This window comes from Clupea harengus, chromosome 9, assembly GCF_900700415.2.
Source record: "Clupea harengus chromosome 9, Ch_v2.0.2, whole genome shotgun sequence".
Lineage (NCBI taxonomy): Eukaryota > Metazoa > Chordata > Actinopteri > Clupeiformes > Clupeidae > Clupea > Clupea harengus.
The window spans coordinates 6915892-6939796 of record NC_045160.1 but is presented as its reverse complement, the minus strand read 5'-3'; the positions used below and the strand labels follow the sequence as shown (position 1 = coordinate 6939796).

At 43.2% G+C, this 23905-nt stretch overlaps 1 protein-coding gene across 1 annotated transcript; it reads right to left on the bottom strand.

Annotated features, from left to right (window-relative positions):
* Positions 1–3094: 3094 nt before the first annotated feature.
* On the bottom strand, positions 3095–23083 carry tlcd2 (TLC domain containing 2). Its single transcript, XM_012825221.3, has 4 exons — positions 22268–23083; positions 21847–21929; positions 19899–19981; positions 3095–3628 (listed from the first exon to the last, which is right to left on the bottom strand). Exons 1-4 carry the CDS (start codon positions 22444–22446, stop codon positions 3254–3256), a joined length of 720 nt encoding a protein of 239 aa, XP_012680675.1. The 5' UTR covers positions 22447–23083; the 3' UTR covers positions 3095–3253.
* Positions 23084–23905: the final 822 nt, after the last annotated feature.

Genomic DNA, 23905 nt, shown 5'->3' with positions numbered 1-23905 from the left:
AAGCCCTTTGAGACTCCGTAGGTAGGGTGGATATCACTATACTAACAACCTACTTTCATGTTTGTCATATTTTTTAGGTCACACTACCTTTTTAATTAGCTAAATATTTACTGAGCAATAGGGTGAGATGTTGATGCTGGAATATGGCCTTCTCTTTATCCCAGTAGCAATCAGCTCATGACTAGATAAAGCAAACCAGTTACCTCTGGCGAATATGTTATGCAGCTCTGCCAGATCAATAATGGAGTGAAATTCTGCAGGAATCCAACTCTGCTGGAAAGAAGTGTGGGGTAACTGATGATGAAAGGATAATGAATATGCAGACACCGTTTTGCACATGCTCCCTTTCATAAGGATGCAAGCACCATGCTTGGCCCTTTATACAAGAAAGGGTGAAGACCTGCAGAATGCATTCATTTGTCAGTTCCACTTGTGTTCATGTATTGCACTGGTCTAAACTATGTTGGCTGTAATCTTTCAATGACCAGCTGTGGCAGAAATCAGTGGAAATGGCACTAAATGTAGTAGTGTGGAATAGGTACTTTCCCCCATTTCCACCATGGGTTTGTAAGGACCATTATTCATTTCATTTCATCAGCCACAGTCCGACCCCTCCTTTACCTCATGTCGCGTCACACTATGTCACAACAGAAATGCATGGTCAGTGCCTATAGTTCAGGTAAGACCATCAATCCGGCAACTGAATGGTTCCTTACTCAAGTCAAGCATCTCCTGGCTACATGTCAAAACTGTCCTTTCAGGAGGATACTATTAGCAACACTAACATGTCCTTCTATGGTCTAGTTGTAGAGGTGTTTATGGTTTAAACAGATTATTGTATTTTACAATTAAATTGTTCAAGACAGGATAATTGGAAAATCACTAATCATAATTCTGTAATATAACACAATGGCGAAAAGGCAGACCTATGGTTTCGTTTACTGATGCTTAGTGGTTCAAAATATTGCTCACAGAATCTGGCAGTGTTAATAACATTTTATTAATACATTTAACACAAGACACTGTCATACAAATTGGTATTTCATTAATTACAAAACCACAACTCAAACAAGAAAAAAAACATTCTCATGCCATGTACATTTCACACACACCTCTATGAAAATAAGAGTTTGATATGTGGGTATGGACAGGGAGGAGGACAGCACCATCATCAGTGTGTTCTTACTCTCCTGGCTTTGGAGACCTAGACCTTTTGAGCATTCAGAATGCCTTCACCTCTTGTTTTGTGCATCTGTTTTACATAGTCATCTGCAAAGAAAAAAACGACGACAACAAACACGATAAAGCACAAGTGACAGGACATCACTAGCCCCTAGCGCGAGACTTTGGCCATAAGGAAGGAGTCAGACTCCTCAAAGTAAACAAAGCTTTCAAGTGTACACCAATGTGGTTGGTACCGCATTTATGTTTTACTACGGGTCCGCTGTATGAAACTATACATTTCGCTGTGATGCCAGCGAGGCGGGGATCAATCCAAGTGATAGTGAAGGAGACCACTGGTTCCTACTGGTTTTAGCACAAGGATACAGGACACTTTTAATTCAAGCTGCCAACTAAGTTGCTCAAGAGGACACAAGTCCTAAAGGACTCAAGCATGGGTTTCAGTACTTCATTAAGTAATGGTCATGCTGTAATCAGACACTAAGGAAATGGCTAATCTCTTCAGACTAAATGACACAAAATGACTGTTTTTTCCCCTCAAACAACAGCAGTGCTTTGGTTGTATTGTCTAAACAATGCCAATAATATTCAAATAAACTCAAAATGAACAAATCTCCAGCCACATATATTCAACTGATATTGTCAAAGATGGCATTTGAGGCCTTATCACACAGGTAAAACTATCAAATATGCACCAAATTATACACCCGATTCACAACACAAGAAATAACATTACTTCTTACTGCCATTAATTAAAAAAAGGACAATTTATGTCAATTTATTTCATCTATGACAAATTACCATGAACTTTCAACAGTACAAATAAATTATCCACCAAAAACTTCATTACAAAACATTCAGCGCACGTTAGGCATTAGGTCTATTAGGTTGTTGATGGAGGCTTTTGAATGGCCAGAGATATCTTGGCTGAGACTGTTATGAGGTCACTTTGTCTTAGTATGTACAGAGGCTGCCACCTACAGACTGTATCTGTTCAACCGAAGGCTATCACTGTCTGTTTTCTTTTTGATGACCTGGCATCTCTTGTGGTCATTATTGCAGGGAGAGTTATAATTCTCCCTTGCTCTCCAATGGTAGCCATAGCAATCGTTATGGTAACCAGCACAGCTCCAGCATTTCGATTTGAACTCCTCAACACAATAGGACCTCTGAAGAGAAACACACCAGTGGAAACAGGAGCCATTTCTCTGTTTCTTCGTCAGTTGTGTCAATGGTCTGATTGTTGTCCGTTCTCACACGGATGATCAAACGTGACCACAGGAAGGGAAGAGCACAAAGACACACCACTACAATCAGGCAGCTATTTTCCAGTGGTCACTTCAAATATGGCTGTTTCACATGGCCAAACCAAAACAGAGACACTTTTAAAGAAAAGTGACAGTCTTCAGAGAGGGAGGGAGAGAGAGAAAGAATTCTATAATTCTACCACTGTATGAAAAGGAAAGAGTGTAAAAATGGAAAAGCAGTTGGAGCTTAAAAACTGCTACAGGTTTTTGAGGTAGCAGGTGTAAGTACTGAAGGGGCTTGGTATCTTATCATTTTAGTGTTTGAGGATAGATTAAAATAATATAATGTGTATATTTATATAAAATTCATGTTACATTTTCAGTGCAGGGAGATGGTAGAAAGAATTATGTAATATGTAAGAAATGAAATAAATAATATCCATTAATTTCATATAATATTCAGTTCACTTAGAGCTGTCAGTGAACCATTCATTATAGGTGATTTCAAGGCAACAGGACTGAGAATTTTTTACTGCTCACTTTACTTCAACTTTGTTTTAAGACATGATTGGTTTAAATGCTCACTGGAGTTCCTTCCATTTCATGGTACATAACCAATAGCGAGCTGTTCATTCCTTCAAGATGACTGAGCAGGCAGAAGCATTAAAAAGACACACGATTTGGGAAAGGCTTCAAACCGTCTAGATCACTAGTCATCTGTCATGTAAGTGTTTAGGGTCCCTGCAGGACTGGAATGGGAGGTAGATGCGTGGGCGGGAGGGATGATTTGTTTGGCCCCCCCCCCCCCCCACCCATACACCCGCCTACTTCTCCTTCTTCTTGCCCTCGCGGCTGCTTTTGAGGAAGTCGCTTTGCAAGAGGCGGTAGAAGAGTACGATGTTCATGGCCGTCATGATGGCCATGCCCACGCTGCCCACCGTGTAGCTGACGAGGGGCACTTTGTCGCGGTTGAGCACCAGCCAGCGGGTCATCCACGCCAGCGTGGCGATGCGGAAGACCATGTAGGTGCCCAGGTTGAGCATGCTGTTGACCCGGTAGACGGTGGTCTGGGCCAGGCTGGCCATGCGCAGCGACTGACGCAGGTGGAGGAAGACGGAGTTGATCTCCACCAGCAGGGCCACCACCGCAAAGCCCACGTAACGGCAGCTGAACACCGCAATCCCAAAACAGGTGATTACCTACAGACACACAGAGAGAGAGAGAGAGAGAGAGAGAGAGAGAGAGAGAGATACATCAATGTTTAGCTCAGAATGACAAGACCTGTTGCATCAGGTTTAGTCCTGGGCACAGAAACCTGTTTAACAGGGGAGCCCGGTGAAGACCAACCACGACTAACACTTGTGCACCCGTCTGCCCCCTTCCTGCACAAATATGTGTAGTGTACTTAGTCAAGATGCGAGAATTCAACTGAACAAGAGAGAAGACATTGTAGATTATGACTGAAAGAAATGATGACATTCAGAGACTGGGCTTATCACACATCTGTGTAATAACCATCACCAGAGCTGTGAAACTAGCGAGTAGTGGCTATTTTCCAGGTCTGTAAATTAGGCCTCGACACTCATTTAGTTCAGGGGTTCCCAGTCCCTCTCCTGGGCCCCTCGCTGTACTGCCTGTGTTCCCCCTACATCTGCTCCGCACACCTGACACAATGGACAACTGGCACTGATTTAGCTAATCATGAGTGATAGAATTACACTGACTTCAGTGAAGCTCGCTTGGGAGATGCAGTGTGCATGTGTGTGTGGTTCAGGGGAGGAGATGCTGTGTGCATGTGTGTGTGGTTCAGAGGAGATGCAGTGTGCATGTGTGTGTTTGTGAGGAGATGCAGTGTGCATGTGTGTGTGGTTTCAGGGGAGATGCTGTGTGCATGTGTGTGTGGTTCAGAGGAGATGCAGTGTGCATGTGTGTGTTTGTGAGGAGATGCAGTGTGCATGTGTGTGTGGTTTCAGGGGAGATGCGGTGTGCATGTGTGTGTGGTTCAGAGGAGATGCAGTGTGCATGTGTGTGTAGGTCGGGGGAGGAGATGCAGTGTGCATGTGTGTGGTTCAGGGGAGGAGATGCGGTGTGCATGTGTGTGTGGGTCGGGGGAGGGTGGCTGCAAGAGCATGAGTGAAAGGGTCTGTGAGGTTGTAAGGTTTTGTGGTGCAACCCACTGAAAAACACTTTTTGTTGTTAGCAAACATATGTCCACTAGATGGCGACCGACACAAGCAGCTATATTAAGATTGCCTGTTGACTCTTTAACCTACTGCTTCTCTGTATCCCTGTTGAGGCTCACTACTCCCACTCAAAAGGGGAACACCAAAGGATTTCAGCATAATATTAACATAACATTCTTCTATTTAGTTCCTACAAAAACATCACTTCGCATATGAATCCGGCTGGAAACCTGTTTTGAAACTAAGTCTGTGCTACTTCCTGCCTTACCCACCGGTGATGGTAAAATGTGTGGTATTCATAATGTGTAAATAGTGAATCGGTTGAGAAGACCCACATCATTTAAAAATTCCATTTGTATTAGTTCCATTTGTCCTAATCTACTTCTGTTAATTATATCTCCATTCACTCTAAAGTAGGGAAGGGCAACTAAAAAAAAGGTCAATCCCATTGGTTTTCATTAGCCCCCAAGCCTTTCCTTTAGAGACTGACACATTTAAAGTGGGGAAGACACACACGTTTTACTAATGTTCACGTGTTCCTCATGCCCATCTTAGAGATAGTCAGAGAGAGAGAGAGTGAATCTGACAGAAGATCTCTTGTTAAGTGTCAAAAAGCCAGAGTACATTAGCTTACTTGATTAGTTTACGTACTTTATCTACTGATCTGATCATAAAACATGTCAGAAAAAAAAGAAGTACTATTATTGTCAACACCATCCCATTTCAAAGAAACAACATTCTAAAACATAGTGTCAGCTTCCCACAAAGGAAAGATAACATCTATTAAGAAAAAGACAAACATTACTTTGTATTACTGAGAACAAGAATTGACAGTGATAAAAGTCTAAATAAACACCTACGTTCTCTACATATGTCATATTTGGAGAAGCAGTGACAGGGCGAGGCGGCGTTATTTGAAGACAGGTTCAGGCACTCACACCTTAGCAACCGCACACTAATAACAACCCAGCATGTCAGACATGTGCTTGCGTAATGGCTCCTCTATAAGCATAGGTGTCCCTGTGTCCTGTAACCACACGCAATGTGACACTAGGCATGAAGGAATGCCCCAGCTACCTCCGTAGTAATAGCACCCAAACTGACATGGGCACAGCCGGTGTGAAACACACACTCTGACTGGGGAAGGGTAGAGTGACAGGATCATGTCACTCTACCCTTTGTTTGGAACACGAACAATCTGCTCGTTGCCAAAGCCAAGCACGTAAACAATAGGGGGAGATGGAGAAGTTGAAATGTGAGCGATCGCTTACAACTTGAATGCCTGTCACATACACTACAACACATCAGGCACAAACATGTACATGTACATGTACACACCCACACACACACACACACACACACACACACCCAATAATGTACAAACACACAGTATACATACAAATATTATGCTCTGTATCTTTAAGGAAAATGGTGGTTTTATGGGCAACATACTCTGACTCATTAAAATAAAAATCAAGAAAGGCTTAATCACAAATGCACCTCTTCACAAAGAGCCAAGCAAATCTGATTAGGGCTGCTCAAAGCTCTCCACTATCTCCTTGTCTTGCCTCAGCGGATCTCTCCGAGCCCCCCCCCTCACCACCACCATCACCACCGGCCAAACGGACACCTGCAAATGAGGTCAGCGTGACCTAAGAGCAGCATGAAGCTATAGGGGCAAACTGCCAACCTTGGGCAGGGCAGGGTCAGAGAGGCTCCTTACACAAGCCTCGGGTGCCTGCCCCCATCTCAAACATACTGTTTGCAGATAAGGGTATACACTTCCATAACAGTCAGTAATCTTCAACCTAGCTTATCTATGCTCAAAGGCACCAATCTCTTCTGGGGGAGAGAGAGACTAGGAAAGCATGGGGGAAAACAGGATGTGAAGAGGGCAATTATGTGCCTTATAAAATCAATCCTCTATCGCCGTGTGGTTGATTGACCTGGCCCTCCTAGGTTTTCAGGAAACTGGAGAGTTTGGTTGCGTTTTGGACTTTTTCCACACGAAAAAATGTGTCCAACAAGACAAGGGTCTGAAAATGCAAACTTTTGAAAACGGGCTACAGAGTAGAATCTTTTGAAAACACAATCCTTCCGTCGCCATGGAGACAGGTTAATATGGAACCATTTGAAAATGATGACGACACGTCCTCAACTTTATCCAATCACATTTCATTCTCCGTGAATCTTCAGTCTAAACTCCACCCAACAAAGTCTTCACGTGTCCTCAGTAGTAAAGAATAGAACATCTGAATAGAAAATCTATTTTTGATGGTCATACACATTGTGGGGATCTGACAATTTGATCCATTTCTAAGATGAGGACATAACCTATCTAAAGCATCAGCAGCCAAAGCCTTCTCTGGGTCTGATATAATGTGATATAATGTGAGCAGGGTAAGTCATTCACTTCACTGAGGAAGTTGCAGCTCATGGAAGAATTTGGATATCACCTATTCATGTTGAATTTATTTGCCCACCCCAAATATCCAAATAGCCTACCCATCCCAGGATGGCATCCTGGTAACAGTCAGTGATTTGAGGACATAGTCATTCTTTCATCAATCTAGATGAAGGCTACATTTTAAAAGGCTCATTACGTTTGTAACAAAGACTGTTATTGAAACATGCAGCGTTGAGTTTCAAATTTTGACACCATCAAACACCAGGCCAGCAAGAACAAATCCTGTGGAACTCTTGATACGTGGGCCAGTACAGTGTTTCACTAGTTCTTGCGAATCAGTGTGACCGAAGTTCCCCCCCAAACTCCTCAAAACATTGTCATATGGATGCGAAAGTATTTGAAAACGCAAAGAAAAAAACATTGTTTTCAAAACATTCTGCTGTGGTGTGGACGGCCCCTTAGTGGTGTGTAACCCATCTAGATGGTGTTTCCTGTCCTCATGTCTTCTCTGAGGGGTAGTGGCTGAGACCGTTCAATGCATGCACTACAAGTGCCTGTCTGACCTTGGGAGTTGTCCAATCATTGACATGTTATCAGTAACATGCAATGAAGGGCTTACACAAACATCACTCGTGAACATAATAACTAGGCTCTTATGCGTCACGTGTCTAAGTTTAGTGGGTGACCTTATTTTCTCTCTACATGCAAGAAAACAACATATTTGTGGTTCACATTTCAAACAGACATCCGTTTGGGGGGGGGGGGGGGGGGGGTGTGTGATTCTACATGCTTTGAATCAAGTAACTTGACAATGTGAAACTGAATCACCAGGAGCCACCCATACCCCAGTGCTGTTTAAGACGGCCTAACCACCCATAGCCCAGTGCTGTTTAAGACGGCCGAACCACCCATAGCCCAGTGCTGTTTAAGACGGCAGAAGCACAGAGCAGGAGAGTCAACACCACAGCGCTGTGTCTGGTGGAGGGCACTGGTGGACAGAGCTGGCACAGGGACTAAGCAGAGAGGGCAGTGGCAGTGGGGGGTGAATTAGAGGAGGGGGGGTTGATTAGTGCAGGGGCCAGATGCCCGTCAGTGAGGGTGATCATGACTGCCCCTGGGGGCACCAGCCATGGTAATCCACGCGATCCAACTGTCCGCTGACAGGAGCAGACAATTAGAGTGAATCAGCATTAGTAGTCTTACCCCGGTAATCCATCATAAGACTGGCTGCAGATGCCGTAATCCTGCCAAAAGGCACACTCACACTCACTCTCGCTCAAGTGAAAACACGGGAGCGCTCACTCACCTCACCAGCCAGTGGAACAACAAGGACTTTAACATGGTGGAACAACAAGGACTTTAACATGGTGGAACACACGGTCTGGCTGTGCAGTAATGTTCACCTGACAGACTGGAGTGGATTGACTATTGTGAAAGCCACCTACTGTTCGCCGTCATGGACAATGTCTATTTAGCTATACAGCACACTGCCTGAGAGGAGGAGCAATAGATTCATTCAGTGATAGATTTATCTTGCCTTGGTGTGAACTGAACACCATAGGTCCATTCTTCCCATCACCATAAGGTTTTTCCACGGCCTTACTAAGCTAATCATCCCTCCCCCGCACTAATTTGCACTGACTGCACATAGAGATAGTATCACCTTGCTGACAGATGATTTGCACATCTGTGTAACAGTGGGCGGTTTTCATGATCATACATTCTTTGGATTATAGACATATATTTTCTTTTTATTACTCCTGTCTTTATGCTCTATCCTGCCCTGTTTGAGTCTCACGTTTGACTATGTATGACAAAACAAAAGTCCCCTCCGGAAGGACTAAAAGACACTATAGGAGTTTGTTTTGTTCCAAGTAAGACCCCCCCCCCCCCCCCTCGCCCCCCGTGTCACCTCGTACATTGGGGAAACGAAAAAACATTCAGTGGTGCCTGTATGTTTGTTTCCCATTAAAGCTCCCTGTGGGGTTAATTAGCACCAGTGAAGGTCTCTCCCCCTGCATCTCGCACAGAGGGGCGAGGTGGGAGAGAGGGAGAGAAGAAGAGGGGGGAGGGGGTTGAACTGTAAAGCCCATCGAAGGCTAGAACATTCCGGAGTGGAGGCGCTTGAGACACTGAAACCAGTTGCCCCGGGTAGGAGTGTCTGAGGTATATAGCCCTCTGACAGCAGAGGAATCTCCAGTTCAACAGGTACTCACCAGATGGCCTTGCAACAGGTGTTGGTAAACAGGTGGTGAACCAAGGAAGTGGGGCCTTTATCATCTGCCCCATCTCACCACACACACACACACACACACACACACACACACACACACACACACACACACACACACACACACGCACACGCAGCGGCAGGCTTGCCTCCCACACAGGGTCAAGAAGAGGGTACTGAACTGAAGCCTGTGCTGCCAAGTTAACATAAACACAGGCCAGGCTCTGTGCATCCAGCACATTCCACACACACTAAATATAACAAAAAAGGCATCACTCTCACACACACACACACACACACACACACACACACAAACACACGGGCGCACGCACACACACACACAGACACACACACACACAGACACACAAACACACGGGCACGCACACACACACACACACACAGACACACACAGACAGCATAGTGCCAAGCACACACAGGTTCTTAGAGCACCAGACGGTGTAAGATGTGAGTGTTGGCGTGAGCATCAAAAATATGTTTGCTGATCATCCCTTTAGCAACTAGTGGGGTGTAGTAAGAGTGGTAATTTGTGTGGCTAAAAATATAGCACCATACTAGTAGTAGCTGCGAGTGTTTCTGTGTGGGAGGGAGGGTGTTGTCTTCTCGAGGGATTCATTGCTTACTTGACCTCAATGGAATTAACTGTAAAAATCCCTTTCGATGTGAAGATATACACACTCACAGATGTACATTCTCTGATGTACATTACTCTGGGAGGAAGAGAGGTTGGGGATTTTTTCTTTGCACAACCAGTTTTATAATAATAATAATGACAGATACTAAAATAAAGACAGACTTTTCCCACAGAACCAGTTGAATAAAAAAACAAATGTGACACAAGTTAACAGCCTGGTAACCTGAGCGGCTACAGCCTCCAAATGGTTGTAGCAAAGTGGAGGGGAAATGGTATCAAGCGCTAAATGGCTTCAGCATAAAGAGCACAGTAAACTTCCTGGCTTCCTTTTCACCGGCGGCGATGGATAGCCCAGTGGAAAGGGTTTACACAAACACATCGTGGTCAAAGTGCACCAGAGGGGGAGAGAGAGACGAACACTAGCGTCCCAAACGAGATACACAGACATATGGCCATAAGGATGAGCTGGTTGTAAAATGACCGCAGACGCACCACCACACACCAGTGTTTTATGAAGCACTGCTAAAGAGGAAGTTTGAGAGACTCACCACCAATCTCTCAGATTCTGACAGGTAATTGAGGACTAGGAAAATCATGTGGTAGGTCAACTCGTAACACAAAAACTGGCACTGTAAACATTAATCATTTTAACAGGCAACAGTACAGATTGCCATTGTGTTTCTTTTATTCATCACTCCAGGTTGCCAGGTGGAAACACAGATCTGAGTCCATTTCTATGACTCAGCTAATAAGCACTGAATGATAAGAGATTTTCCCTCCAACCAGAAAACTATATATATATATGTGTATATATATATATATATATATACACCGGTATATCAATTTGATTGTGTATGTGTTCACACCAATAGACACAGAGGGTTGCTGTAGGAACGCTACGTTTGGAAATAGGAATCTGTGAAGCATTCAGCTGGCTCAGTGACAAGTCAAGATTTTGTAATTCTCAGGGTCTGGGTGGGGCAAGGAATATCCATCACCTTGAGCTCAAAGTTCACTTGCATACGACTGAGAACAGAGTTTAGTTAAGTACTACTCTACATTATATATATATATATATATATATATATATATATAAACACACACACACACACACACACACACACACACGCACACACACACACACACTAACAGTAGCTGGAAAATCCCCATTCCCCGCCGGAAATGTCATCCCTTTAGAATGCAGCGAATACCTGAAGCTAAACGACTGCATTCCAAGTATTCTATGCCAATGACAGCACTTCCAACATAGAGAGGTAACTGAACTCCAGCAGGACACCCTGAAGTGGGCTTGTGGCCTTGAGGTACATACAGATACCTACATTTGCAGGCAGAAAAAAATAGGCGGCAGAAAATAAACAAACCAACTGATACTCGTGTGGAGGACCACTTATTTCTTCCAGAGAGGAAACCAATTACAAAAACATAGCCAATAAATAAGTGGTGAACAAAACTCTTTTTAGCTGTGGTAATGTTTCCTCCAGCAGGGTCATTTTAGGAACTCAGCTGATAGTTGGTCAGACAGCGGAATTACTTGAGGGAGCAATGGAGCGCCTATAGCTCAGCCTAGCTAAGGCCAGTCATCCACTCTATTCCTGGGGTCTCGCAGACGGTGTGTACCAAAGTCAAGCTGACACTTCAGTCTCCACATAAGGGCGCGCTTCTTTAAAGTGAGTGCATCACACATCCCAGAACTATGTGTGACCAATTACAACCAAAAAGTAAGATGTGTTTAAAAAAAAAAAAAATAGAAACAGAAAAGATAAGTAAAGAAAATCAGGTGTCAAACCCTAGGGTTTGCGTTGGTGTGACGTGCCTGACCAAATTGTATTTCTCAAAAATGTCCATTTATCTAGTCACCTGAACAATGACACCTACAATGTGGTCGTCAAACATGACGAAAAGTTAAGTGGGTGAGGTTGCATGGGTGTGCATTGTTCTGGCGAGTTTGGGTGTGAAGCTATGTGTCACAGGACAGGTATTTGGTACTTGAGGTTGAAGAATGTGAATGAATGTGTGTGAGTGTGTGTATGTGTGGAGAGGGGTTGGCAATGAGTTACACTGAAAGGAGTAACCTATCAGTGCTGGGAGAGAGTAAATGTATAGTACTTAGTACACGAGTAGGGATGGGCGGTATATCGAAAATATCGGTATATTCAATGCCAATTTATACAAGATATAAGAAAGGAGTATGTGTAATACAGGCTACGTAGGTCACTATCTGTGTGCGTTTAAAACTGATCACATTTTAACGGGGAAGAATGATGCAGCTCTCTCTTGCGTGCACAGACATAAACTGGACGTTATATCTGCAACGAAAGGCATATCTGGGTTTGTTTGATTTAGGTGAATTTGAACAACATTTAAAAGGAAAGTAATTCACCTAGCTGGGCAGGTCTGTGCGCTCAAACTACATTTCACTGATGCTAACAAATAAACCATTTATGGGCTTCGATCGTCTCGTAGTGCCATTGCGACAATCTTGTTTAGGCTGTTACCTGAGTATTAGTGAATCTATAATACCTACCTACCTACAATAAATCCTATCTGAGGGATGTTGCACAAACCGCTCAACATAATGGACAACACTTCACATACCCTGCATGAGCTACTGGAAGGACAGCAGGGTGTTTTCAGTTGGAGGCTCCTTCAAATCTGCTGCAATAAGGACCGCTACAGGAATCCAGTCCTGTCCACCACAATATATGATGACTCCCCTCTGTGCCGGGGGAGGAGGCCTATCCTCTAAGTGGCAAAGCATGATGCACATTCCACGTTCTATTCAGTAATCTATGTACAGTGGGGAAAATAAGTATTTGAACCCCTGCCGATTTCGCAAGTTTGGCCACTTGCAAAGAAATGTGTGATCTATAATTGTAATAGTATGTGTATTTTAACAGTGAGAAACAGAATATCAACAAAAAAATCCAGAAAACTGCATTTTATAACATTTATGACTTAATTTGCATTTGATGCAGAAAATAAGTATTTGAACCCCTAGCAAAACATGACTTAGTACTTGGTGGAATAACCCTTGTTGGCAAGCACAGACGTCAGACTTTTCTTGTAGTTGGTCACCAGGTTTACACACATCTCAGGAGGGATTTTGGTCCATTCCTCTTTGCAGATCCTCTCCAAATCCTTAAGGTTGCGTTTTTAATGGGAGGGAATGAGGGAATGAGGTTCAAGCCCAATATTCCACATTACATGGCCCCATCCATAGTCCCCTCGATGCAGTGGAGTCGTCCTGTACCCTTGGCAGAGAAACAGCCCCAAAGCATAATGTTTCCACCTCCATGCTTGACGGTGGGGATGGTGTCATATTCAGCATTCTTCCCCCTCCAAACGCGGCAAGTCGAGTTGATGCCAAAGAGCTTGATTTTGGTCTCATCTGACCACATCCTGTCTCCCAATCCTCCTTAGAATCATTCAAGTGTTCATTGGCAAACTTCAGACGGCCCTGTACATGTGCTTCCTTGAGCAGGGGGACCTTGCGAGTTCTGCAGTACTTCAAACCATTACGGCGTAGTATGTTGCCAATGGTTTTCTTGGTGACTGTGGTCCCAGCTGCCTTGAGATCATTCACAAGCTCCCCCTGTGTAGTTCTGGGGTTATTCTGCACCTTTCGGATGATCACCGATACCGCACGAGGGGATATCTTGCATGGAGCCCCAGACCTAGAGCGATGGACAGTTGTTTGGTGTTGCTTCCATTTACGAATAATCGTACCAATAGTTGTCTGCTTCTCACCAAGCTGCTTGCCGATGGTTTTGTAACCCATTCCAGCCTTGTGCAGGTCTACAATCATATCTCTGACGTCCTTGGTCAACTCTTTGGTCTTGCCCATGGTGGTGAGGTTGAAGGTGTGAAGTATGATTCTTTGGACAGGTTTCTTTTATACACGTCATCAGCTGAGATGAGGTGTACCTTGTTAGGCCTAATGAGGACTAATCTGTGTGCTTCTTGGGCACATAACTGGTCATTGGGAGCCAGAATTCTTGCTGTTTGCTTGGGGGTTCAAATACTTATTTTCTGCATCAAATACAAATAAAGTCATAAATGTTATAAAATGCAGTTTTCTGGATTTGTTTGTTGATATTCTATTTCTCACTGTTAAAATACACCTACCATTACAATTATAGATCACACATTTCTTTGCAAGTGGCCAAACTTGCGAAATCGGCAGGGGTTCAAATACTTATTTTCCCCACTGTATGTATGTATCTATCTATCTATCTATCTATCTATGTAGTGAGGGATAGAGCTGGAGGTTGTTAGATAGGTTTGTTATTCAAGGGGTCTCCACAGGGTCCACCATCTCCATGCACACAGGGAGGGACATATGGAGACCAGATTTCCCTGTTCCAGTCTGGTTATCCATGGGGGGAGGGGTTAGGGGCACCCTCTCTACCCTGTTCCAGTCTGGTTATCCATGGGGGGAGGGGATAGGGGCACCCTCTCTACCCTGTTCCAGTCTGGTTATCCATGGGGGGAGGGGGGAGGAGCACCTTCTTTACAGGGCTTCCCTCTCTGCTTGCACAAACCAAATGGCACATGACAGACTCAGCTGCCTGATCTTACTTACAACGGTCACATTTCTGCCATTCAGGTGGACAGCCCTGGTTTCAGGTTTGTATTTCTTAGGCAAAATCACATAGAGCATGTATGGAACAGCACACATGAACATAGAGCATGTATGGAACAGTACACATGACCATATAACATGTATGGAACAGCACACATGAACATAGAGCATGTATGGAACAGCACACATGCTGTTTCGCATGTCTGTGGCATGTATTTTCTGACCAGGGTTTTCAGTGATTTGGTAAGTTGTAAAAAAAATTACAAACACAAAAACTTTTGGACCTCACCCCAACTCTATACTTTGTGTAATCAGTTGAATGTAGATATCTGTTATGGTGAAGTAGTCCACATAACTGGACACTGCACAGATGTAATGCAGTGTGGTCACATGCAGTCATGCCCTTGAATTTACATTCATATGATTGGCTGAAATTGTAAACGGCATCTGATAAGCTGCAGAGAATGTCCTTTTGAAAAAAAATGCATTTCAATCATGCAATCAAGCTGCGTCAGGAAAGTGTCAAAAATCCTAAAAATAAATACAGGAATGTTCACAAATAGTGAGTGGTTGGTAAATGCACGTTTGTTAGTCTATAAATAAATGCAACAGCGTTTACTAACTCCATACAAGTGGATTTCCCCTATACAGCCACAGGTCACACAGTGGGGGGGAGACCAGGGGCCTCATTTGTAAAACTGTGTGGAGGATTCCTGTCAAAAACTGGCGTATGGATGAAACACAGAAGTGCTTACGCACAAAAATATTCTGATTTATAACACAGTGTGCACGCACGTCCCACTCAAGTTTCCATTTCTAAATCACAACGAAATTGACATTTGGCGCACGTGAGCCAGCCCTTCTAACGCCCATAATTGCCTAAAATAGTCAGTGAAACACCCCTAACATTCATCCTGATTGCATGAAAACAGTGACGGAGTTAAGGGAAATAAGAAATGTTTTGTGTGACATAAGCTGTTCATTGAAGGTCAATAAATAACGTTATTTGTTCCCATACATTGTGTTCTTACAAGGTGCGTCAATCCAATTAGACCTCCTTACACATAAATAAAGGTTGACTGAGAGATCCCTCACCTGTCAGCCAATTCTCTTTAAAAAGTGCCGGTTGACAGAAATCTGAGGGTTGTCAGGACTTGAAATGGGACAGGCAAGGCTTGGTTTTCTGCGGGTGCTTCTCTGTAAATCTGGGCCCACTACAGCACAGAGATCCAACAGAAAAGCTCTTGGAAATCGGAACCGTCTGAAAATTTGCTTGCTCAAAATTCATCCATTCGCCAAATCTTTCAACAGTGCCAAAGCAGCCATTGTGCATCGTTACGCATTGCTATTGCCTGCCTTTTTATACTCACCCACGAACATGTGATAACAAAATACAAAACCGCACTCGTATCTGCTCGAAAACGGCATTTGTAGCGCAGAAAACGGCATTTGTCCTGCTGTTCACCGTATTCATGAAAATAAATTTCATAACATGCAGGTATTGTTTAATAATTACAAATACAATTATATATGAATCCCGATTAAACTGTACAACAGTTTATGTGCGTACACATAGGTCAAAGTGTCCGTGGAGCACCGCACATTCTCCTGTCAAGTTTGCTTAGAAAGTGGTGTACGCCTTATTTTTTTGCATACGCAAATGAGGCCCCAGGAAGAGAGTGGGTGATCTGTGATAGCGGTGAAGGCCTATCAGGTTGGTTTTTTCTGGTAATGGCCTTAGCTAACACCACGAGAGGAGCATGGTAGAGAGGACATTCTCAACTTTAGGAACATCATTCAAATGAAAGATGGCCGTCACTCCCCCAGCAGCTCGGCAACTATCTGACCTACTCCAGCCTGTTCACATCACTTGTCTTTAAGGAATGCTCTGTTAATATCCTCAGATTCTACTTTACGAGCGTCAGGGGCGCTGCACGTCTTGAAGACTCAGGGAAGAGCAGGTCTGAGGAGAGAACACACGTGAGAACGTCTCTACTCAAAGCGCATGATGACCCTCACCCACAGTCAAGGCTGAGATAATGAGCAAACTCAATTATACTTAATGAGAGAAAGATGACAGTCATTTCTAGCTGGGGAACACTGACAAACATCTTGTGAAACATGCTGCAAAATAGTCAACACACATATTTCTTTACCTCAGGTATGCAGTGGGGGCTTGCTAGCAGCGTCCTTTTTTCCCCTTAGATTTATCCAAGAGGGCAATATATTGTGCTGTGGCTATCCCCACAGTAAAACCTTGATATTTCCAAACACACTTGCCAACTGGTTCAGTCTATGTTCGAGGCATTTTTTTTCCTGTCAAGGAGTAAATGGTTCCTTTTTTCCATGGCTTCAGCTAAAAGGGACTAAGCTACAATTACACTATTGAGGCCGCAGCCTAACACACTGGTCGCTACCCCTAAACGTCCGTGTGGGTGAGGGTGTCTATATGCAGTTTGTCTGAAAAGGTAACCTGTCCGATGTGTTTGAATTTCTCTTTTCTACAGGCTCACCCCCTTCTCCCAGCCCCTCTGGATGTGGAAGCCATCAGCCCCTATTTTTGGCCCAGTCAGTGGGACTTCCTGTCCTCCCAGAGCTTGGGGGATAAGAGGGTCTCTGAGCATTTGGCTCAGTGCCAGTACCCCATAAGTTACTGAAGGAATGCTCTGGCCAGCCCTGCATCGCCCGAGAGTAACTGGAAAAACATTTCCACGGGACTTGTGATTCGCGCTCTGCACTTCAACTCAAGCAGTTTGCCAATCCTTTATCATCTGTTTTCAGGAGTACAGAATCACATCACAAGGACAGCAGGGTGGACACAAATCACAGGGACTCTATCAGTGTGGCCAAGCTTTACAAGTGTTATTGTGCAATCCGATTTTCAAACAATACAAAGGATGTTTCCATTTGCTGAAAGAATGATTTCCTTGTTTACTTTTGGCTCATTTGACGGACAAGGAAAACAGTTTATTATCACTGCAGCGTGACCAGAGGAAGCAAAAGAGAAAAAAAGAACACAAGAAGAGGAGAACAGATGAAGAGAGAGGCAACGTTTCTCACACCACAGCTCACACTCTGGCAATCTAAGAGCCACTTCAATGAATGGGGTCCCAGGAAGAAGAAGGGGGCAAAGCAACAACCAAAAGCACAGAGGGAGCCTGTCTGTGTTCCCTTTGAGACTGAACCCCAAAGGTGACGCAACAGCTCTCTCCATGTGACACACTCAAAACACTCCGTGTCCAATTAGGGCCTGGGCGCCATTACCTTCCTCTAACTGTTAACACATTGGAACACATTTAGGACCTCAACACGTTCTCACATGATATAACTACATCCATCTGTAACACAGACCAACGCCTCCAATATTTTAATGCTTTCGTTAAATTAAGTTTTAACATGTTTTCACAACTAAATCACTTTAAGGTTTAAGTCACATGTTAGGTTTGGTATAGAGCAGGGGTCCTCAATAGGCAGACCCCGGTCCGGACGCAATCAAATTTGGACCGAAGCCAAAATCAACATTCTAATTTAATCATGATCCAAGCGAGTTTTCATTGGTGTGTGATTTCGCGCTATATATTTTTTTTCCTACTCGATGTGGTTTCTATCTTCCGTGTCCAATCCAGAGGTCCAATCAGGAGCTGTAATAACAAGATCACTATGACAACTCATGGCTGCGAGCTCTTTGGGTCACGCAGGTTGTGTGTGTCAATGGCAACACGCGGGCAGATCGATTTGGGAACGGTATCTTTTTCTTAGCAAACGAAAATCATGGCGTGCTCTAAACCCGAAAAAAAAATGTTAATTCCAAAAGTCGCGAATTTAAGAAAGAGTGGACTGACAAGTATGCATTTGTGCTGCCTGTGGGGAGCACAAAACCGACGTGTTTAATCTGCAACGAGACGGTTGCCCTTGTCAAAAGTGGTAACGTGAAACGTCACTATGAAACAAAGCACGCACACTTCGAACAAAAATACCCCCAGAACTGAGGTAAGGGCCAGAAAAATAAACCACATGCAATCATTATACCAACCAACATGCAGTGTAATAGTTAGATCAGCCACACAACAAGAGCGTGCATACCTCAAAATACTGTTGTGAGTCTGCCTTTTCAACCATGAATATCGTGAAAAACAAATACAGGAGCACACTCACTAATGAACACTTACATCAGTGCCTCCGCCTGGCCTTCACATCTTTTATGCCCAAGTTTAAACCACAAAAAAGGTGTCACCTTTCACACAAATAAGGCCAGACCACATCACCTTTTGTGCATAGTTCGAACGTTTTTGTTGGAGTTATGTTTTTGGATTTTGACCGTCACTGTTCTGGAGCCTGGACTGAATGGAAATTTGGCGAGTGGACCTTTTGGGTTTCTAATTGAGTACCCCTGGTATAGAGAGAAACTTGCACTGAGACCATATCTCGATGCGATAATACAGTTACACCTACTGGTTTGATAGCTTTGCACTGTGCCCTTGGTCCTGCATACATAAGTGCCATAACAGATCATAAACTGACCTCTTTCACTTAAGTAACAAAAGCATAATTTGACCTCTGTCACTTAAGTAAGAAGAGTATAAATTGACCTCTGTCACTTAAGTAACAAGAGCATAAACTGACCTCAGTCACTTAAGTAAGAACAGCATAAAACGACCTCTGTCACTTAAGTAACAAGAGTGTTGTTTTTATAGTTAGCAGTAGCCGATTTTTTGAGCCTAGGCCAACAGATGTTTGAATAATCTCTCTGGGGGCAGACATTCTGATGGCTCGCCGGAAGATGCCATAGACCCATCAAAGGGCATGAACTATGTCTGAACTCTTACGAAGAGAGTTCACAGCTACTTCTTACATTATAGTAATTATTATAACATTAGCCTATACAAATCCATACAGATGCATGCCACATTTTAACACAGACATTTGCCTGGATGTTCCTTTAATGAGTCATCTCCATCATCTCACTGAAGGAACCCCCAACAGGTCTCTCATTCGCAGAAAGGTGTGAGCAAACGCAACACAGATGCCACACAATCCTACCACACCCTGTGTGCTTATTATAGCTAGCAACAGCAAACACCTTACTGTAATTGACACACAAGTCAGGGGTTAGATTCACTCCATCAGACCACACTTCCTCCGTCAGTACAGTGGGTCACATACTTAAGGAGAATCAAAAAAGGAGATCTTTCAGGAGTATTAGGCTATATTTTAAGGGTAGGGTACAAACAACTTCATTAAGGGTATAGGATATATAGGTATATGTAACAGAAACCCTTATAGAAAGACTGTTGTTCACAAGTAAGAACTACCTCGCCTGTATCTGTGATAGATGTATGACAACATTATTATGAACTGTGCAGTAAAAACAGTGAGTGTGCTGTGATTACTCACCACACAGTGATGGAAAAGGAGCTCCCATGACTGGCTAAGTTTTTGGTTGAGGACCATGTCAAGGAAGTCATAGATGAAGTAACCTGTAAAAAAAGACACATATGTGAGAGAAGACACTCGAAAAATAAGATTTGGTAGTGTAGTTTTGGCATATCAGCTACCATGGCGACACTGCTGATGGTTACTTACATGTCAGTTCCAGAAGGCTATTTATATCCATCTGCTATGAGCGTAACCATGGCAACGACATTTTAACATGAACAAAGGACGAAATGGATTCTTGGTTGTTGTTTTTTCTATAAATTGAAAACATTCCACTGGAAAACTGCCATGGATGCAATCTGTTGCTTCTGCAGGCCTTTCTTTTATATCTCAGCAAAACTTTGGTTAAATCACAGTCACGTCAAGCACTATAAGCATACCTCTAATCATGCACACAGAGGCTTAACAGTGCTGTTTATATGATTTCTGTTTAAGTATATATCTAGTAGAGAATCCGTGCTAACCTGGCTAAACACAAAACCCAATTAAGAAAGGTATCTTTTTCAGCTGTGGATTCCCATGTGGAAAGATAACATTTGAATTGTGCGCAGTGTTGGATAGTCTCCTTGCTTCAGGAGGAAACATTGCCCTTTCTCTTTGTATTCCTATCAACATATACCTCTCTAAAATGCCTTTATTTACGAAGAGAGGCTCCTGCATATAGAGGGTGGGCAGGGTTATTTACTTAATTCATGAACAGGATGACTCATAACACAAACGCAAATAATACAGGTTTGTCCTCCTGACAAACATATGAACAAGCTGACGTGTAGCAACATGTGCACCTTATATATCACATTAGTATAGGATGGTCACTCATTGGTCATCATGCCAAAGTTATATCACATTAGTATAGGACGCTCACTCATTCGTCCCCTTTTCTGCTGGGAAGTATCCTACACTGTATGTTTAGACAGGATCAAACTCATGGCTAACAGACACTGAGATCTACACTCTGACTATGTAGTCAGAAAATGGCATTTCAGCCTCAACAAAGTGAAAATAAAATGTCTGTTTGGAGCAGTGGTGTATTCTTTGGAGGTCACGTGGCGTGTGGGTAGGTTTGGTGCCTGGGACGGATCATAAAGCGTCCCATTGATACAACATGCAGGGCTACCAACATGGTCATGATCAGGGGTGGGATTCTTCCAAGAACGTAAAATATTCCAGGAATTCCAGTACCCTAACACCCTGCATAGATTCTATAAATTCGCCATTTACTGGACAATTCCTTTATATTTTATAACAGTTCATTTTAACACACGGCATCAGGAGCCCTTTTTTTAAACACTAAATCACTGAAAAAGGTGCTGCACACTTACATTTGTTTTTTGAGCTGTAAATGAAATTATATAACTTTACTGTGATGAGAATTGTGTTAATATTGACAAGATTACCAGCATTTTATGGGTTGAAAATGGCTCAACACATTATCTACTACTATCTACATCCCTAACCTTGCAAGGCAATGCTGTCGGATGTTTGGGACTTTTGGGAAATGGGCGGCCCACCTCCCCAAGACCCCACCCGTGAGTGTGAGTCTCACTTTCATTTGCTGATGGAGGCTCATTATTCACAGGAGTTTACCACCCTCCTACCCAGCCTCTTTGATCACGACCTCTTTACGCTCTCAAAATGTAAGTAGTAGGACTTCCAGTATTCCTACTGGATTATCAGGAGCAAACACAGTAATACACGATGAGTCAACACTGCATAATGTTAAAACTGGTTATGGTGTTCTACAAATGTCTTCCAAGTAGCACCTCGTTTGCTTAAAATATTCTGTCTTTGAGTCACGTGGCTGAGAATGAATAGTGGCAATTACCATGAGCTTCCAGTGTGCACAACAATAAACAAGGGAGCCCACGCCCCTTAAAAAAATCTCTGCCCATCCCCGCCCACTTACCAATTGATACAGATACCAGAGCATGAGAGAAGACGGAATAGGTTGCAATTAAATCTTCTGCCATCCGCGGGTGCAAGTAAAAGCTGTGAGAATAAAGAAAATGTGACTGTCACCTGTGGGTCGCCAATCGTTTACTGAAGTCAAACTACCCTTTGTAATTCATGTGTTCATACAGATGTGTGACAACACGACCGTCATTCATAAGGTTTCGAGGCAATTAAGAAAAGATTCAAAATATCTAGGACCTTAAGGCGCAAACAATGACTTGCGTGGTGCCACACATCACCCACAACCTATATCTGAGTTACTGTTGGTGACAAAGATGGCAATGAAATTCATATTCAAAGAAGACAAATCGAATGTGTGAATGGATACAAATCCATGAAAGAGAACGTAAACTACAATGAGATAAGCAACTCACCAAAGCACAGCCCAGATCCCTGTTATGAGACTATGGACGAAAGACGTGGAGATGTTTCTCCATTTCCACGCGTTCCTACATGCACTCTCTGGCATAGAGAGTTTACTAATTCCACAGTTAACTAGTTTAAAGAAGCAGACCGAGCTTCCCGTCGTCAAGATGACCGAAGGCAGTTCCATGTTTTCTTAGTTCCAAGTCAATGTCTCCAAATACGCGGGTGAATCCGAGCTTCAAAAAGTCGCGCGCTTCTTAAACTTGGAAAAAGCAAAGGAGACCACTACCTTTTCACCAGAGATGATAAAATGAATGTGTTGATCTTGTTATCTCTTGCATATCATTTAATCCACTGAGAGACTATAATTGAATCCCCTTATTTTAGATGATGGACCCGTATTTGACGCGTTTGAATAAAAGAGGACACAATTGCTGTCCAGTCTGGCTCGATTACAGGTTATTTCAAGATGTCTGGGAAAGCATATTGCAACCCAGAAAGACCTGACACCTTTGGTATGACAGAGTCAATCTCATATGCTTATATTACAAAACCCTGTGTTCGCTTGTGTAACTTTTCGCCCTTACCATGACCAAACAACTGATTCCCCGCCCTACTATCGAGAGGTGCGGCTAGACAAATACGCGCTCTTCACGTCAAGTTGTTTTCAGTTCCTTCGTCCCGCCCCCTTATTTCACAGAATTGAATAACACAGGAAATTTGAGGTCTGATGAACACAGTACACCATATTCGTAAAGTACATAATATGTATATATCAGGTAAGACAATATTCCATCTTACAAATGTAATTTAGGCAGCACGAAGAGGAAAGCAAGCATTGAAGGCCCTCTAACTGAGGTGAATAGACATGAAGTCAAATGTGCAACATGTTAATTTTGGACAATGGGCATTTATGGGCACAAGGCAAAGATTTAGTGTAATGAAAACATGATTTTTCTTAATGTGCAAAAGCGGCTGATGTCTTGTAACCTTGGTTACCCAACAACGCTTTTTTTTAAGGGCAAATGTTATGTGACATTGTAGTCTACGCCATCTTGTGGCTAATCATGAAATTGTAGCCTGCAAGTGACAACCAGAGCAAAGCAGAGTCCCCAGCATGGGTGGCGATATCAAAATAAAAGCATCACAGGCATCATTGACCTCCATAGCCTTCTGGTGGGACCCGAGTAGCCTTTTAAGTTTGGGTAGATGATAGTCACAACAACCACTGCCTGTTTTGCACGTTTCTATTGTAAAATTGATGGTCATTTATCCCCTGTGTTTGTTTGTACTGGAAACAAGTTTGCCAAAGTAATATAATGGTAATTTGGTTACTAATGGCTACAGTGAAGGTAGGGGGTCATGATAGCTGCAAGGATAAGAAATTATCAGTTTCATGACATAATGTTTTGCTGCAGAGCAAGTCTATGACATTCTGTATTGACAGTCTATGTTGGAATAGGCCTACAATCTTAGCCTGAGGTCTCAGTCTCAGACTGCCTACCCACAGAATGTCATAATCTGATGCACATTAATAGAAAGTCCTGAAACGCTAGTGAAATGTACCAGTGGTGCAGTCACTGACTGTCTACAATGTAAATTAAAAAAAAATTCCGGAAAACAGAAATTAGTGGATTTTTGTGTGC